At 42.3% G+C, this 18,482-nt stretch overlaps 1 protein-coding gene across 1 annotated transcript in view; it reads right to left on the bottom strand.

Annotated features, from left to right (window-relative positions):
• LOC122925251 overlaps nt 1-16,580 on the bottom strand; it is a 118,633-nt gene extending 102,053 nt beyond the window's left edge. Inside the window, exon 1 of the mRNA XM_044276718.1 lies at nt 16,446-16,580. Coding sequence (XP_044132653.1) covers nt 16,446-16,580 — 135 coding nt within the window. The remainder of the gene's footprint in view (nt 1-16,445) is intronic.
• Nucleotides 16,581-18,482: the final 1,902 nt, after the last annotated feature.

Genomic DNA, 18,482 nt, shown 5'->3' with positions numbered 1-18,482 from the left:
TTGTCTATTCCTGTTATATATGCACGCACGCATCACTGAACTGGGGCGGCCATAACCATTGGCAATGGTCCCATTATCTTTGCATACCTACTACACGTAACCCCCTGATGAACCCTCCGTTTGGGTGAAACGCGTCGGGGTTTGTAGGTCATCTATAATTATCTTAATATATCTATACCCAATTGTGCGTTTTGTTAGTATATTTTATCTTCTAGGTGGGCCCTGTACCTCCTGGTTACGCCATGAGGGCAGTATACAGTGGACACCTTTGTAACCTATCCTTTCCTATCTGTGCTTGTTTTCCATGTTAGACACCACGTATATCGTCCCACTCCATCACTCACCTCACCAGGGATAATTAGGAGTTGGAGTTCAGGTACGGGGACAGGGCGCCCCCACCATCAGGAGACGTCCCTGGGCAGAGGACCAGATCAGGGAATCAGTGCTAGGGATAACTTTCCCCGGCCTCCCGCCTGTGTATACCTGTATCTTAGGTATCCATATTCTGGCCTCTACATGGATCATTTGCATAGAACTGTTTTGTCTGTATATATGTAAATTCTGAACTTACCTATTAAATTTAGTTACTTAATGGATAAACAGGGTACTCTTGCTGGACTAACTGTTGATATCACTGATAGCCTGATCGTCTTTAAACCATTAGTGGGTTGTGCAGGATAAAAAAAACAGTCCTGTTTCCTTCCAAAATCACCCCACATCGTTCCACAGGTTGTGTGCAGTATTGCAGCTCAACCAAATTCACTTTAATGGAGCTGAGTTGTGATTCCAGACACAACCCATGGACAGATGTGCTTCTGTTTCAGGAACCAATTTTTCTAATCCTGGACGACCCCTTTACCCTCTTAGCGACCAATGAACTTACATGTTTGTTATTGACTGCTAAGGAATGTATGGAGCAGACTGATTAACAAAGCAAGGTGAAGTGACTATGCGGTCAATCAAGAAGGGTGCTCAGAGTAGCTTGTGTCCTTAGTGCACTTAACTGCTCGTTTGACTATGAATTAAACTATTACATCTCCAGTATGAAGTAACAGATAAGTGAATGGATTTAGAAGGGAAGAGCACCTCAGTCGGCATGAGGAGACTTATAGGCGATACATGCTCCTCTGGAATTCTGGGAAGAAAGGGATCCAAATAAGCTCTTAACAAGCTCTGCCTCTAATACAAGTAGATGTAAGGCAGCTATTCTATTAGTCAATGTTTAACCCTTTAAATAGGCCTTGGGACATGACTCGGTTATTAAATAAGCCAGCATCTCATCTGCAGACAGCTGTTTCTGGTTTACTGGGTGAGAGGCCTAAGTCAGGATTTGGGGGATACTATCTCTCTTTGGGAAGAGCGCCTTAATTGGTGTGAGGAGACTTATAGGCCATACGTGCTCCTCTGGAATTCTGGGAAGAAAGTGATGCAATTGAGCAATTAACCTTATATGACTATGTAAATGGTAAAAAAGAGTTACTATTTTCTTCAAGGCACAGAGGAAAAAAAACAAAAAACATCACCCCCAAAACTTAGTTGTCACTTAAGGGGTAAATGCAATTTCCAGGATTTTGATATGAATGGCCTATGCTCAGAATAGGCCATCAGTATCTGATCAGTGGCTGTCCTATAATTGCTGATCAGCTGTTCTGCAGTAGCTCCAGAGTCAGAACTACACAGTCCCGTCTGTTGTGTGGTTACTTCAATGGGAGCATCAATGCAATAACCAGCTCCCAGGGGTGTGGGATGTTGGACAGCATGAAATAATCCCTGCCGATCAGATATAGATGGCCTACCCTGCGTATAGTCCATCAACATTATAATCCCAGAGAAACCCTTTAAGAACCTGGCGTGTCCATGCGTTACATAGAAAGAGCATTTATTTCAATGGGTACAATCTTATATTTAATTTCCCTTTGGATGGAGCTGCAAAGAAATCAGACACTAGCTTCCAGGTTCCCCCACATATTAAAGCTAATTGTTGGGTAGAACATCAGTGGGACATCCTGTGATCAGCTTATTCCCAGAAACATAATTAAAAAAAAAGAGATTTTCCCAAGAATAACTTTTAAAGGGGTTTTGCAGGACTCGACTGTTGCAGGATCAGTGTTTTGAGTGCTCGGGCAAGATTGCGGCCTCGGCTTTAAGCCTGTGATGTAATGTGTTCATTGGTCACATGGCCTTCCTGCAGCTCAGACCCATTCAAGTGAATGGGAACAAGCTGCAATACCAAGCATAGTCATTATAAAATGTAAGGCACTGTGCTTGCCTGAGCACCATGAGAACCAACAGCTGAATTATGAAGGTTCTGTTGAGCTGCATAACCAATCAATTCAAATAAAACCCTAAATGCTCATGTTGGCACGGTTCTGTCTGCATTTTGGGTACACCTAGGCTGTGCTGCAGCCAAAACGTATGAACTCAGCACTTGAGCTATTAAAATTTTGGACCCTCCCTACTAGGGATGAGCGATTCGACTTTGGGTGAAACCACTTGGAACCGAACCCGAGTTCGGGAAATGTTTTTTTACAGTCTAAGGCCGCATGCACACGGCCGTTGTGCGGCCGTTCCGTGCATTGGGAACCGCAATTGCGGTCCCCAATGCACAGGCAACATCCGTGCAGCAGGGCGGACCCATTCAACTTGAATGGGTCCGTGGTCTGTCCACACCGCAAAAAAAAAAATGACATGTCATATTAATTTGTGGTGCCGAACAACGGAAAGAAACACCACGGAAGCACTCCGTAGTGCTTCCGGTGTTCCGTTCTGTGACTCTGTTCCGCATCTCCGGAATTACGGACCCATTCAAGTGGCCGCAATACGACCACTTGAATGAGGCCTAAATCATGAGGCCTAAATCAATTTCTGAAGCCAATACATTTCGGAGCCAATACATTCTAATTAGAGATGAGCAAATTTCATATTTTGAAATTAGTTTGCGATTCGTTTACTGGTAAAAGCAGAGTTGTTTTATGGATTCCGTTACCACGGAGTCCTCTCCTGCATAACGGAAACGGGACGGATCCGTTATGCAGCCCATAGACTTCTATTATGACAGAATGAATAACGGAATGCCTCTAAAGGTATTCCGTTATGCATTCCGTCATGGAATTGCATTATGGTCCGTGGTAACAGAATCCAAAACGCAAGTCTGCTTTTACCAGTAAACAAATCGCAAACAAATTTCATAAGCGGAAATTCACTCATCTCCAATTCCAATACTGTATGGAGCGCTCTCTCCGTACAGTATTGAAAAAAAGTTTTATGCGAATCGACTTTGGATGTTTTATCCGAAGTCGATTCGCTCATCCCTACTCACTACCATGGAATCATGTCTATCAGTGCCGGCACCTTTTGCTTTTTTATGCTGTTGTATACATGTGAGACTTTTTTTTTTTACTCTGTAAAACTATAGCATGAATGGACATGAGCTACGAGAAACCATACCGTATTATAGTCCACCAAAGGTTACCTTTGCATGAACTAGGGGGCTGCAGAGGTCTGGGGGCAACTATGCAATAGAAAACCACATGCTTTAAAGACCTTTAATGACCACCCTTATTCACACATCGGAATCTTTAATTAAAGATGTGTCTGCTATTTCCACCACTTCCTGAATTCCACTTATATATGACAAAGTAGCCTGGGCTGAGACAAGGAAGAATGTTTATAGGGTGCGTTTTAACAAATGCCATTATTATTGATGGAGCTTTCAACAAAATTGCCCATTAAGAGTCAGTAGAGGCTAACTACAGAACTGGGGTGAGATTTACTTGTTCATCTATCAATGTGACCTTCTGGTGAAAATGTGTTTTTATTATTATTGTGCATTTATTTAAATGGTCTAGCATTGTGATATGTTCTCCTAGTGTTTGGTTTAGTAAAGGGAATTTGTCACCTTATTTTTCACTGATTAAATAGCTGTACTGAACAGAATGTATTTTTAAATGTTTATACTACAACATAATTTGTAAAAGTAACATCATTTGAACATACATGAAAAACTAAATATAGTCATTAAGTAAATGCCAAAAGCAGAGTCACATAATAGTACAGTACAAAACACGTAATCACAGTCATTATTTTCTAATATTATGTATGTGCCGTACACATTAGTTGTATTCTGTGGACTCACAGGCCAGCATATTTTTTTTATAACATAACTAACTTAATAACGTCACCAAAAACATTTAATATAAAAACTTGATACAAACTATAGGTTATTTTATGAGTATAGATTTCCTGCCCATTACATTTTATGTTTTGCAGTACTTAAAATGTGTGGCAAATGTATAAACAGCTAAAATATGTATGCAGATTGAAAGGGTTTGCTGAGATTTTACAATTGATGACCTATCCTCAGGATAGGGCATCAGTATCTGATCGGTGGGTGTCTGACACCTGGGACCCCCACCAATCAGCTGTTTGAGAAGTAACCGACGTTCCTGTGAGCGCCGCAGCCTCCCCATGCTAACCAAGCACAGCACCGTCCATTGTATAGCAGCTGTGCTTGGTATCGCAGCTCAGCCCCATTCACTTCTATGGGGATAAGCTGCTTCTAGGCTGCGTGACTGATGAATGTGACATCACTCGGCCTAGGCAAAGCAGCAAGAGGGCAGCGAGTACGCAGTAGTTCTCGAAAAACTAATTGGCGAGTCTCCCAGGTATTGGACCCCCACCGATCAGATACTGATGACCTATCCTGAGTGCGGGTCCACAATTCCGGATCCGGGCAGCACATTGTGCTGCCCCATAGAAATGAATGGGTCTGCAATTCCGTTCCGCAAAATGCGAAACGAAATTGGGGACGTGTGAATGGACCCTTACAATTTTTTTTATTAGGTGGAAGACATTTGAATTAAATACAAAACTGTAGTAATAAAAAAAAAAAAAAAAAAGTTGCCCTCAGCATTTACCTCTTCAAGACATAGGGCGTGTACGCCCTTATGTCCTGGTACTTAAGGACAGAGGGCGTACCTGTAAGCCCTGTGTATTTCTGATCACCGCCACGCAGCGGGCGGTGATCGGAAGCCCGTACCTGCTCAAATCATTGAGCAGGCACTTCGGCTAAATGCCCGGGGCCCATGTCGGCGATCGCCGCAAACCGCAGGTCAATTCAAACCTGTGGTTTGCGGCTTTTATCTATTGCGGTGGTGGCGTGTGGCGGTGCCATCGGGTCCCCATGCGGCTGTGGGGGGGACCCGATGGCATGGAAGGCAGCGCGATGTTTAAGGAAGGCATCGCACTGCCTTCCGGTGACGAGCCTGTGAGACCCAGCCCCCTGGATCTCACAGGCCCCGGCATCTGTATGAGTAATACACAGTATTACTCATACAGCCAATGCATTCCAATACAGAAGTATTGGAATGCATTGCAAAGTCCCAAAGTGGGACAAAAAATAAAGTGAAAAAATAAGTTGAAAAATTAAAGTTTTCCCCCCCAAAAATTAAGTTTCAAGTAAAAATAAACAAAAACATAATTCTCCCCAAATAAAGTAAAAAAAAAATGGTAAAAAATAGGGGGGGGGGGGGAGTATACATATTAGGTATCGCCGTGTTCGTATCGACCGGCTCTATAAATATATCACATGACCTAACTCCTCAGATGAACACAGTAAAAAATTAAAAATAAAAACTGTGCTAAATAAACCATTTTTTGTCACCTTACATCACAAAAAGTGTAATAGCAAGCGATCAAAAAGTCACGCGCACCCCAAAATAGTGCCAATAAAACCGTCATCTCATCCCGCCAAAATCATACCCTACCCAAGGTAATCGCCGAGAAACTGAAAAAATTATGTCTCTCAGACTATGGAAACACCAAAACATTATTTTTTTTGCTTCAAAAAAGAAATTATTGTGTAAAACTTACATAAATAAAAAAAAGTATACATATTAGGTATCGCCGCGTCCGTGACAACCTGGTCTATAAAAATACCACATGATCTAACCCAGGGATCAGCAACCTCCGGCACTCCAGCTGTGGTGAAACTACGACTCCCAGCATGCTCCATTCACTTCTCTGGGAGTTCAGAGAACAGCCATGGAGGTGTACATGCTGGGAGTTGTAGTTTCAACACAGCTGGAGTGCCGAAGGTTGCTGATCCCTGATCTAACCTGTCAGATGAATGTTGTAAATAACAAAAAATAAAAACGGTGCCAAAACAGCTATTTCTTGTTATCTTGCCTCACAAGTGTAATATAGAGCAACCAAAAATCATTGTACCCTAAACTAGTACCAAAAAAACTTACCCGTAGTTTCTAAAATGGGGTCACTTTTATGGAGTTTCTACTCTAGGGGTGCATCAGGGGGGCTTCAAATGGGACATGGTGTAAAAAAAAACAGTCCAGCAAAATCTGCCTTCCAAAAACCGTATGGCATTGCTTTCCTTCTGCGCCCTGCCATGTGCCCGTACAGCGATTTACCACCACATATGAGGTGTTTCTGTAAACTACAGAATCAGGGCAATAAATATTGACTTTTGTTTGGCTGTTAACACTTGCTTTGTAACTGGAAAAAAATTATTAAAATGGAAAATCTGCCAAAAAAGTGAAATTTTCAAATTGTATCTCTATTTTCCATTAATTCTTGTGGAACACCTAAAGGGTTAACGATGTTTGTAAAATCAGTTTTGAATACCTTGAGAGGTGTAGTTTCTAAAATGGGGTCACTTTTATGGAGTTTCTACTCTAGGGGTGCATCAGGGGGGCTTCAAATGGGACATGGTGTCAAAAAAACCAGTCCAGCAAAACCTGCCTTCCAGAAACAGTATGGCATTGCTTTCCTTCTGCGCCCTGCCGTGTGCCCGTACAGCGGTTTACCGCCACATATGGGGTGTTTTTGTAAACTACAGAATCAGGGCGATAAATATTGAGTCTGGTTTGGCTGTTAACCCTTGCTTTGTAACTGGAAAAAAAAATATTAAAATGGAAAATCTGCCAAAAAAGTGAAATTTTGAAATTATATCTCTATTTTCCATTAATTCTTGTGGAACACCTAAAGGGTTAACAAAGTTTCTAAAATCAGTTTTGAATACCTTGAGAGGTGTAGTTTCTAGAATGGGGTCATTTTTGGGTGGTTTCTATTATATAATACTCACAAAGTGACTTCAGACCTGAACTCGTCCCTAAAAATTGGGTTTTTGAAAATCTGTTAAAAATTTCAAGATTTGCTTCCAAACTTCTAAGCCTTGTAACATCTCCCAAATATTAAATATCATTCCCAAAATGATGCAAACATGAAGTAGACATATGGGGAATGTAAAGTAATAACTATATTTGGAGGTATTACTATGTATTATAGAAGTAGAGAAATTGAAACTTGGAAATTAGCAATTTTTTTAAAAAAAATTGGGTAAAATTGGTATTTTATTATTTAAAAAAAAGGGTTTTTTTTACTTCATTTTACCACTGTCATGAGGTACAATATGTGACGAAAAAACGATCTCAGAACGGCCTAGATAAGTCAAAGTGTTTTAAAGTTATCACCACTTAAAGTGACACTGGTCATATTTGCAAAAAATAGCCTGGTCCTAAGGTGAAATAAGGCTGTGTCCTTAAGGGGTTAAATACTTTTTCCAACTTCTTTGTTAGGAAAAGTGGAAGAGGTGCTTCAAAAATATGGCGCTCATTCTAGAAACCATTTTTCTCAATTTATTTACACCAGACAACTAATATAAATGCACTGATAAATATTTTCCATTCAACTTTAAATCACTGCTTCTCCTTGTGTAAGATATTACAAAAAAAGCCTGCTTACAGTCACCACTAGGGGGAGCTCAGTGCATAGGAATTTATATAGTTACTATTGTCTGCAGTGGAAACTGTAATCATTTCTTTACACTGAGCTCTACCTAATGGCAGCTGAATAAAAATGCTGTATTTTAATTTCAGGAACAGAAGAAGTTTAGTGATGAGCTCTCCTGTCCCAGGCCTTGTAACAGCTGCATGCCCTACCTCCATGGAAGGTACAGCACTGAACCCAAAGGCTCAGATTTGGACTTGCTGTTTGCCCTCAGCAGATCGTATTTACACAGCACGATCTGCTGTCGGGAAATTTGTGTTTGCTCAAACGATCCAATTACCCAATGAACGAGTGCTTCACTCGTCCATCGGTTAATCGGCAGTACATTTACACCGCCAGATCTATGCGATTCTTGGCCTGTGTAAAGGGTCCTTTAGAGGCAAATGTGAAAACTGACTTTGGGATCAATAATTAGTTCAGACAGTGACATAGATAATTAGAAAAACACCAACAAAAACGTAAAAAGAATGTTCAAAATGAAAATGCAAACAGGTTATTTTCTGATGATACATTGACTGATGCCCGTGGGTGCACCCCTCTAGATGTGTGATCACTGTCTCATCACAGAAAAGTGCATTGGGGCACATACTATACACCCACCCATCTTGTTTTTGAGACCATTGTCTCCTACACTAGGGTAGCCCACTTCTTTCTACCACCTCTCATCATGCAAGGCTGTAATGTCTCCTCAGTTCTCTTCTTACTTGCTGCTGATGACATTGTTCTTCTCAGTCACCGCAGCAATATGAGAGAGGAGGTGACCACAGCATTAAATGGGTTTCTTAACCTCAAGACGTTATGACTTAAAATAAGAAAAGGAGAAGAGATATTCACCTTACCAATCCTCTGGCTCTTCCATGCCAATCCTTCCCGAACTGTGTTTACCGGGCTCCAGCAATGGTATGGGGTGTCAATACCACTGAAGCCAATCACTGGCTGTAGCTTTGATATATTGACATCACCAAGGTAATTGCTGTGGACAGTGATTGGCTGCAGAGGTCAAATGTCAAGACAACACAACCAGAGAAGCTGCGGCATGGAAGAGGCAGAGGATTGGCAAGGTGACCATTACATTATCACTTGTTTGTGAAAAATTTGGTTGAAAAACCATTTTACAGGTAATCTGCTATGTTGAACATGCTGTCAAAGCTGCAGGCAGCATGTTATAGAGCAGGAGGAGCTGAGCAGATTGATACGGTAGTTTTGTGGGAAAAGATTCAGTAAAACTTGTAAATTATACATTTAAACTCCTCCTCATTCCGGGCTTTGAAGTCCAGGGGGCGGTCCTATCAGTGATTGACAGCCTGCCCTTTATGACTGTGTATACAGAGAGAGCTGTCAATCACTGATAGGACCGCCTCCTGGACTTCAAAGCCTGGAATGAGGAGGAGTTTAAATGTATAAATTACCAGTTTTACTGAATCTTTTCCCCTAAAACTATATATCTGCTCAGCTTCTCCTGCTCTATAACATACTTTAAGCAAGGGAAATATGACTAAATCTGACGACATAGAAGACCCTTTCTAGTGAAAATACAATAGTTAAAAGTTAATAGGTTAGGACTAGTTGCATATAAAATATTTAAATTTATCTCCTTAGTGACCACCCATACGTGTTTTTACGGCGGTCACTAAGGGGCCTTAGGCTGGGCCACCGTTTTTTTACGGCAGCCTAGTCTAAGAGCTGCACGGGTCCTCACATGAGAGCCACGGCCCTGCTTTTATAGCCCGGACCAGCAGGAGTGCCGATCCGGGCTGTTTAACACTTTACATGCCGCGGGTAATGGCGTCCGCCTCATGTAAAGTGCTGACAGAGGGAGAAGACTCTCTGGGGCAGCCTGCTGGTCAATGTCAGAATAGCATTGCCATTAAAATGCAACGCACTATAGGAATAGTGCATCGCATTTTAAAAGCAATCAATATACTGTCTGTTATAGTCCACTTGTGGGACTATTAAGTGGTAAAAAAATAAAAAAAATAACATTTAATAATTAAAAAAATTCCATTAAAAAAATAAGCTTTTCAATGAAAGAAATTGCAAAAAAAAAATCTCCCCCATATGTTTGGTATTACCGTGTCCATAATAACCCGGACTACATAAATAAGATTGCTGATTTATTCTTAGTTGCCACCAAAAAAGCTTAATAACAAGTGATCAAAAAGCGTAATTTACTCCAAAATGATACCAATAAAAAATACAAGTCGTCCAGCAAAAATCAAAACAGGCTGGTCAATAAGAGGTTATAATATATCTTCATCCCCTATTTTGCCTTCACAGTTCTGCTTAAAGGGATTCTGTCAGCCAGATTTTCGCTACAGAGCTTTTCATATCATCATATCAGTCCCCTTGATCTAGAGAAAAATATTCTAGTCTTACTCCCACATGTCTTTTAATTTTTGCTAGAAAGATTTTATTTGTATGCTAATTACCTTCATAAGGAACTCAAGGGGTTGTTCCTCCGGCCATTGGAGCCCAGCCGCGCCCCTTATCTTGGACCCCAGCGCTGCCCTGCTGTTAATTATTCACTCCTCTCCTTCCCCCCCCCCCCCAGTGCGCCATAATCTCGCGCATGCACCCTTGATCCACACGTCTGGACCCGCGCAGTGTCCTGGCAGCAGCCTCATGCAGGGTAATCGCGTGTGCGCCAGCTGTCTGCGCACTTCGCTCAACCCGGACACAGGACACTGCGAGGCCTGGACGTGTGGATCAAGGGCACATGCGTGAGATTACAGCGCACTGGCAAAAAAAGAAAGCAGAGGAGTGAATAATTAACAGTGGGGCGGCGCTGAGCTCCAAGATAAGGGGCGCGGCTGGGCTCCAACGGCCATAGGGACAGCCCTTTGGGCTCCTTATGAAGGTAATTATCATACGAATAAAAGCAATTTTTAGCAAAAATGAAAAGACATGTGGGGGTAAGACTAGTATAAAAAAAAAAAAAAAAAGACCAATATCACTGAAAAACCAATAATGTCCAAACTCTTGCAAGAAAAAATAGGGATATCACTGAAGGCAAAAATCTAAAACGTAACTTTTATTAAATACAATAAAATCTTATAACTTGGATCCATAAAGGCCCTATATACCGCAATAAGCTATTACCAAAAACAACATAGGATCAAGCAGTAGGATGAGTACTCAAGGAGACTGTGTGAAAAATTATATGAGACTGTCCCTGATCTCACCCTCCAAACTGCTCAGCCCGGGGACGCACCTTAGTGGTAGATGCTCCCCGTCCTCGTGCCTAGGACTGCACTTTCCTTATCATGTCCTTGGCCTATCCTTCGGACACTGTTTATTATACCTAAGTCCAGCCAGTCCCAAAATGGTCAGTCCCGACGCGTTTCCTCCTCCAGATGGACAGAGGATTCCTCAGGGGATTAAACAGCAAAAAACAATAAGATACAATGGAACCAGATCCACAAATAGTTAATCATACCATGTGTCATTATAAGGCCACCAGTAGAGGATAGCAGATAATAAGGTCATCCTACCATTATGCTGGGTGTTGCCAGATGAGTCATATACTCACAGACTGGATCAACAGATGTGGTTCCTGGGGCAGATGTGGTTCATGGTATGATTAACTATTTGTGGATCTGGTTCCATTGTATCTTATTGTTTTTTGCCGTTTAACTTTTCGTTCTAATCCCCTGAGGAATCCTCTGTCCATCCGGAGGAGGAAACGCGTCGGGACTGACTATTTAGGTGTGCATTCTGGGATTTTTGCCTTCAGCGGTAAGACTAGTATATTTTTATCTAGATCAAGGGGACTGATATGATGATATGAAAAGCTCTGTAGTGAAAATCTGGCTGACAGAATCCCTTTAAGTGCTGGATGTATTTCCTACATACACAGGAAATATAAAGTATCATAGCAGGAAAATATAACACCATTATTAATACGCTTTTACTTCTTATACTGCAGATCATTCTGATTCTGTTCCCTGCGATATACTATAATGATCCATTACACTAAAGTCTTTTAATGCTTTTTTGACTTTCCTTCTTCCCCCAGGAGAGCCTGTTATAACCAGCTCTGACTGCTTCAATTGTACATGATAAATCTGGATTTCTTACTGTACACCATTAGTCTTAAGAACAGAGAGTGGGGACTATTCAGGATCATGGACGTTCAGTTGTTAGTATGAATTATGAACTGGAGAGGAGCGGCCTCCGGGTAGGAGCATATGGATGGCTCTGTGTTATGTCCTTTCTAACTGCCTCACTTATTCATCTAGCCGTCCTTCACACGTGATACTGTATATATCTTTTCTTAAACATTTAAGGTGAAATAAGTAAATAATTCTACTAACACTTAGCTCAGATCAGGCCAAGATTAACAAATATAGCTCTAGGGAACATCCTGTGTCTATAAATTACTACGGTCACAAATTCTTAGGCTTTAAGTAAGCACCGCTTATAGCGATGATAAAAAAGTTCTGCAGATGCAAAATGTAAACCCTCATGCACACAACCGAGTCCATTTTGTGGTCTGCAAAACACAAATGTGCAAAATATGGATGCTGTCCGTGTGCATTTTGTTGCAGACTGATTGACTTAAATGAAACATGGGTCTGTTTAGTAAAAAACTGATGGATTTTCACACAAGTTGAATCCGTTTTTCTGCAATTGCATTTAGCGGCTTTGTTTTTATCATCAGAATTGTGTCCGTTTTTCATGGACATGAAGAAAAACTGAAGAATAACACTCAACAAGTGAAAAATGCATTGCATCCGGATGCCAGGGCTGATTAGGTGGTACATATACAGTTGCAAGAAAAAGTATGTGAACCATTTGGAATGATATGGATTTCTGCACAAATTGGTCATAAAATGTGATCTGATCTTCATCAGTCACAACAATAGACAATCCCAGTCTGCTTAAACTAATAACACACAAAGAATTAAATGTTGCCATGTTTTTATTGAACGCACCATGTAAACATTCACAGTGCAGGTGGAAAAAGTATGTAACCCCCTAGACTAATGACATCTCCAAGAGCTAATTGGAGTGAGGTGTCAGCCAACTGGAGTCCTTATGGCGTGGACGACATACTCGGTCATCAGATTGAATAGCCGGACATATGCTTGTTCATACTGACTGAGTTATCAATAAGTGAAGCGCTTCACTAAAGGTACCTGATAGCGGTAACCTGGAATCGACATTCCCATAGGAACAGGCACGTAGCCGACCCATTCCCAGCACTGGGGCTCCTGCTACCCTGAGACACGTGGGACGCCCAAGAAAGATTATCCAAAGTGTAACAAGTGTAACAAACTGAGCTACTGGGACCGCGAATATTCAATAACATCTCGCTACAAAGCAGCAGGTAAATACAGACCCGCTACGAGACTGCAGCGAAGCATTCCTAGAGTGTATAAAGCCATAGGTAAGCTTACATTCCAGCCATTCCACGTGGGACGCCACAAATGAAAGCGGAATCGTGTGTACCATATCTCTATACTGAAGGCTGACTAAACTACTTAAGCATCGATTATTTATTGCAAAATATCTAACTTACAGAACAACATGTTGATAATATGATTAAAAAGACATATCATATAAAAAAAAATTCACTGTAACGATCCATATGAATATAAAGACTGATACCTTGTGACCACTAGTCCCAAGACTTAGACCGGCTCATGTCTGGAGACATATGAACTATAGTGCACGATATATAGGAAGATTCCTAGGCCTTTTACCGATTATATGTGATCCTGCACCAAGGGGTTCTAAAACCCATTAGGCTGCGTGAATACCGCAATCAGTTGGATTTATTCCACTCGCAGATTATTGCTTGATATACTTGTTAGTTTATGTGGATTTTACCCTGCATTTTTATTCCAGATAGGAGGAAATAATTTTTCTAATTTTATTTATTTTATTTTATATTTTTATGTATTTGATATAGGATGCATTTTGGAAATACCATGCTTTGATAGGGATTCTTCTATCTTGCATTATAATAGTGTGTTATTGTTTATATTAAAATTCCAGTGACAAATTTGACCTATATGTGATTCCATCTATCAGAGTGCCCATCCACTTTTGCAAATGTAAGTGCATGATGGGCCCGGGGCTGTCTACCCGACTCGGGCCCTTCCCTCAATTTTAGTTTAGTTTTTTTTTTCCTATATGAAGAGGCTGTGGTGCTTTGTGAGCTATAAAGGCCTAGGCCATTTGACATCACACTTATCGTTACATGGCATAGGTGCAGCTCAGTTCCATCCGAATGATTGGGGTTGAGCTGCAATACCAAGCACAGTGCTATCAAATGACAGCACTGAGCAAAGAGGCTGTGACGCTTACTGGACATCGCGGTCTTCTCAAACAGCTTATTGGCAAGGGTGCCAGGAGTTAGACCCCCACCAATCTCATATTGATGACCTATCCTGAGGATAGGTCATCAATATATAAATCCCAGAGAACCCTTTTACCTTATGTTATCTGTAGTGTATGGAACTGCAAAAATACCCAGGAGCCATTGGTTCCTAAACAGAAAAATTTAGGAGCCAAATTTAAAATAAATGATAATAAAAAAAGACTTGGAGGAGAAGATAAGACGCAGCTCACAGTAGGGAGCCAGCACTACATACGTATAGTAGAATACAGCACCACATACCTCTTATTTCCAGTGACATCTTCTGTCATGTAGACCTTCTCTTTCTTCTTCTCCTGCATTTGACCCAGAACGCCATGACTAATTCTTTCAGCCTATCCTATAGTTCCTACCCAATAGCAACATCCCACACACTGCTCCCACAGTAGTAATTTCCCCCCAGACTGACTCCACAGAATTAATTTCCCCAACAGTAGTAATTTTCCCCCAGACTGCCCCCACAGTAGTAATTTTCCACTAGACTCCCCCACAGTAGTAATTTTCCCACACACTACCCCCACAGTATTAATTGTCTCCCACACTGCTCCCACAGTAGTAATTTTTCCCTACAGTAGTAATTTTCTGGGAGACTTCCCCCACAGTTGTAATTTTCACCCACACTGCCCCCATGTAGTAGTTTGAGCTCCACTGTCCCTTCAGTAATATCCTCCTGTGCTCTCCAGTAATGTCCCCCAAAGTTGGCACACAAAAAAAAAGAAGCTAATACTTACCAGTGTCCCAGACTTCTGGCGCTCACTCGTAGATGGTAGGCAGGCGCGCACACGTCACTGTTCTGCGTCCCCGGCACAGGCGCGCGATAACGTCATCATGCTCGCCTGCGCCGGGATTTTACTACCACATAGGCTTCAGGCCTACCAGGCCTGAAGCCTATAGCGGTGATCGGCGGGGTAGGGAACTATGCATTCCCGTGCCCCGCCGTAGTTTGTGGGCATTGGGGTCGGCGTTGGGGCCCCCCCAGCAATGCCGGACTCGGGGCTGCAGACCCAAACGCCCCAATTATAATCCGCCACTGGCGGGCACAGATGTGTTTTGATCAAAATATATTGGCTGAGAGTCTCAGATTTTATCATATCAAAGTGAGGGGGTTAGTCCATATATAATGCTTGTATCCATTGTGCTAGTGCATTATTTTCTGTGACAGATGCCAGGGCTGCATGAAAAACGCACCATATAGAACATGCTGTGATTTTTCCTAAACACAAATATGATGCGTGAAAAACGACGCTCATGTACACAGACCCAACTAAATGAAAGGCTCAGCAGAACGCACTACTCCATTCAGATGCATCCTGTAAAATAGGTGCATTAGACCTCATGCACACGAACGTATTTTGTTTCCGTGTCCGTTTAATTTTTTTTTCACGTGGTGTTTCTGTCCGTGCTCCCGCACATGTTCTATTTTTTTGCGGTGCAGATAGATCACAGACCCATTTAAGCTGAATGGGTCTCGATCCGTCTCGGCCGCCGCATGGACGTTGCCTGTGCATTGGGGACCGCATGAGGCCAGAGGGAGAAGTATAATGCCTTCCTTAACATTTCCTTATATTTAGCTTAGGCTGAAAAATCTGCCTCAAAAACTCAGGGTGAATTTACCCTCAGACATCTGTCACAGCCGTTTTTTACGAAGCCTTTCCTGGTGTCATACATTTGACAGAAGCCAATCACGCACTGTGAAAAGACCCTAAGCTATAAGTATATGATGGTATATGGTATACAATTGTGTCCCTATACCTGCAGCATACCGTATGTCTGATCATTCATTCATTGAAGTCCAAGCACGCCCTGATAGTCTGGCTCTGCAGCTTTCATGTCATGCTGGGACTTTTAGTTCCACAATAGCCTGCAGATCACTCCTGTACATAATATATTACCCTTTAGTATAAATATTAACATAACTTTTTTCTCTTGACTTCCTTAGTTACCGGTTAACAGCTCAATAAATAAAGTCCCCTCTAGAGAAGGACGATGCTGCTCGGTCTGGAATCTCCTTACATCCTGCGTGTGATACAAGAGAGATAAATCCTAACATTTCAGACCTAAAGTTTCCATGTAACCCAAGGCCTGCACTGAACTTTACATGTCATGTTACAGGCTGCTTCACACACTGAATGATCTGTGCTGTGTTATACATACACTAATCATACAGTCCACATTAATGCATATGGAAATGGATATTTCCTTTCCACTCCATAAATGCGTACAGACAGGATATGAAGAGACGTGCGGGGAGATACCATACCTGGCTGCTGTCAGTGTCTGCTTCATTATGACTGGTTACTATGGAGCTAGTAAACCATGTGCAATGCAGGACAGCCCATTGTCCCCGGACCTCCTCACAGAGGAATGCACCAAGCCACGCTTCTGCAATACCCATTCTCTACACTTGTAGATACATTTCAGGTCTTTACTACTTGCCCCCTCGGCAGGTTCATTTGGTACAAAAAATGTCCAGTCCTGCACTGCATAGAGGGTAGTTAGCTCTAGGCAGCAGTAGATACATGATTTGCAACTACTTAAAGGGTTTGTGGCATTACCACAACGTATCCCCTATACACAGGATAGCAGGATAAGTGGATGATCAGCGGGGTTGGACAACTGGGGCACCCACTGACTGTTAGTATCAGGGGTTCACCCATGGGGGGGGCGGAGTCTGGACCTCCCCCCTAGAAGCAGTCCGAGATAAGTGGGCGATGGCGGCGGCGGCAGCAGAGCCGTGGGAAATGAGCACTTCTATTGTGGAAGCGCTCATCTCTCTACATTCATCTGTATTGCCGTCCTCAGCTTCAAGTCCTCAGAAGCATGGAGGTAAGTATTAGTGCCATTTTTTTTTTTCTTGGCACAATGCTGTGGGGCACAGTATGGGCGCACTATATAGGGGCATTTTTCCAGGCACATTATAGGGGCACTATGGGGAAAGAAAGGACAGAAGCGCTATGGGGGCATCTACTGGGGGCACTAAGAAGGGTTCTTTTATACTGGCACATTATGGGTGACACCACGAGGGCATCTAATGGAGGCATTATATAGGGACATTTTATAGAGGCACATTATGGAAGCCAGTATAGGAATGGGGGGAGGAGCACTATGGGGGAATTTACTGGGCGTACTATATAGGGGCATTTTATACTAGTACACATTATGGGGGGCATTATGGGGAAGGGGGGAGATGAGCACTATCTGGGCATTTACTGGGGGCACTACATAGGGGCATTTTATATTGGCACATTATAGGGGGGACTATGGGGAAGGGGGGGGGGACACTATGGGGGCATTTACTGGGGCCCTTATACTGAATAGGGGTATTTTATACTGGAATACATTATGGGGGAACTATGGGGACATTAGCTCAACTGGGGACACTGAAAGGAGGTATTTTTTGTACAGGCACACATAATGGGGACATTTCTGTACTAGTTCACATTATTAGGAGCATTTTTTGCACTGGCACACATTATAAAAGGGAATTTTTTGTTCTGGCACTCATTTTCAGGGGGCCTTTTTTTGTACTAGCACACATTAGGGGGAGTTTTTCTACTGTCACATTATAAGGAGAATTATTACTACTGGGGGGATTCTGGTGACCATTATTACTGCTGGGGGACCATGGGGAACATGATTACTAGTATGGGCACTTGGGAGCATTATTGCTTCTGGGGCCCAGTGGGGACATTATTGATATTAGGGACACTATTACTACTAAGTGCACTCTTGCAGAGAAGCACTATTATTGTGGGGGGCACAGTATCAGGTTAGCACAATTATTTTTGGGGGATGTTATGTTTCAACTGTTAGTGCCACTATTTGCTGGGCACAGTTATTATTTAGTGCACTGTGTGCCAATAATTATTGAAGGGGGCACTATCTGTGTGGTACTAGTATTTTCAGAAGGACTGTTTCTGCAGTATAGTATTGGAGAGCACAGCGGGCACAGTATTGGGGGTGGCAGGATGAGGTGGTCAGAAGGTGGGAGGAGGATGGAAAAGTAGGAGACTAAGGCCCATTGCAGACGAGCGTGTCCAGATTAGGATCGCATGCGTTGCGTCTGCGTTCAGGGAAAATCGTGCGAGTAGGTGCGCAATAGCAGTCATCACGGCAGTCTGGTCTGATGAAGGAAATAGAACATCTACATCAAAGTATGTGGCATTGTATTACCATGTATGTTTTGTAGTGATGTATGTAATGATAGGAGGGAAGGGGTTAGGTTGAGAATTTGGCATGGGGATTGGTGAGGGGAGGGGCATTTCAATATTCATCTCAGGCAGCAGAAAGGCTAGGT

The sequence above is a fragment of the Bufo gargarizans genome, chromosome 1 (genome assembly GCF_014858855.1).
Source record: "Bufo gargarizans isolate SCDJY-AF-19 chromosome 1, ASM1485885v1, whole genome shotgun sequence".
Lineage (NCBI taxonomy): Eukaryota > Metazoa > Chordata > Amphibia > Anura > Bufonidae > Bufo > Bufo gargarizans.
The sequence above is the reverse complement of the archived record's forward strand: the minus strand, read 5'-3'. Positions and strand labels throughout refer to the sequence as shown.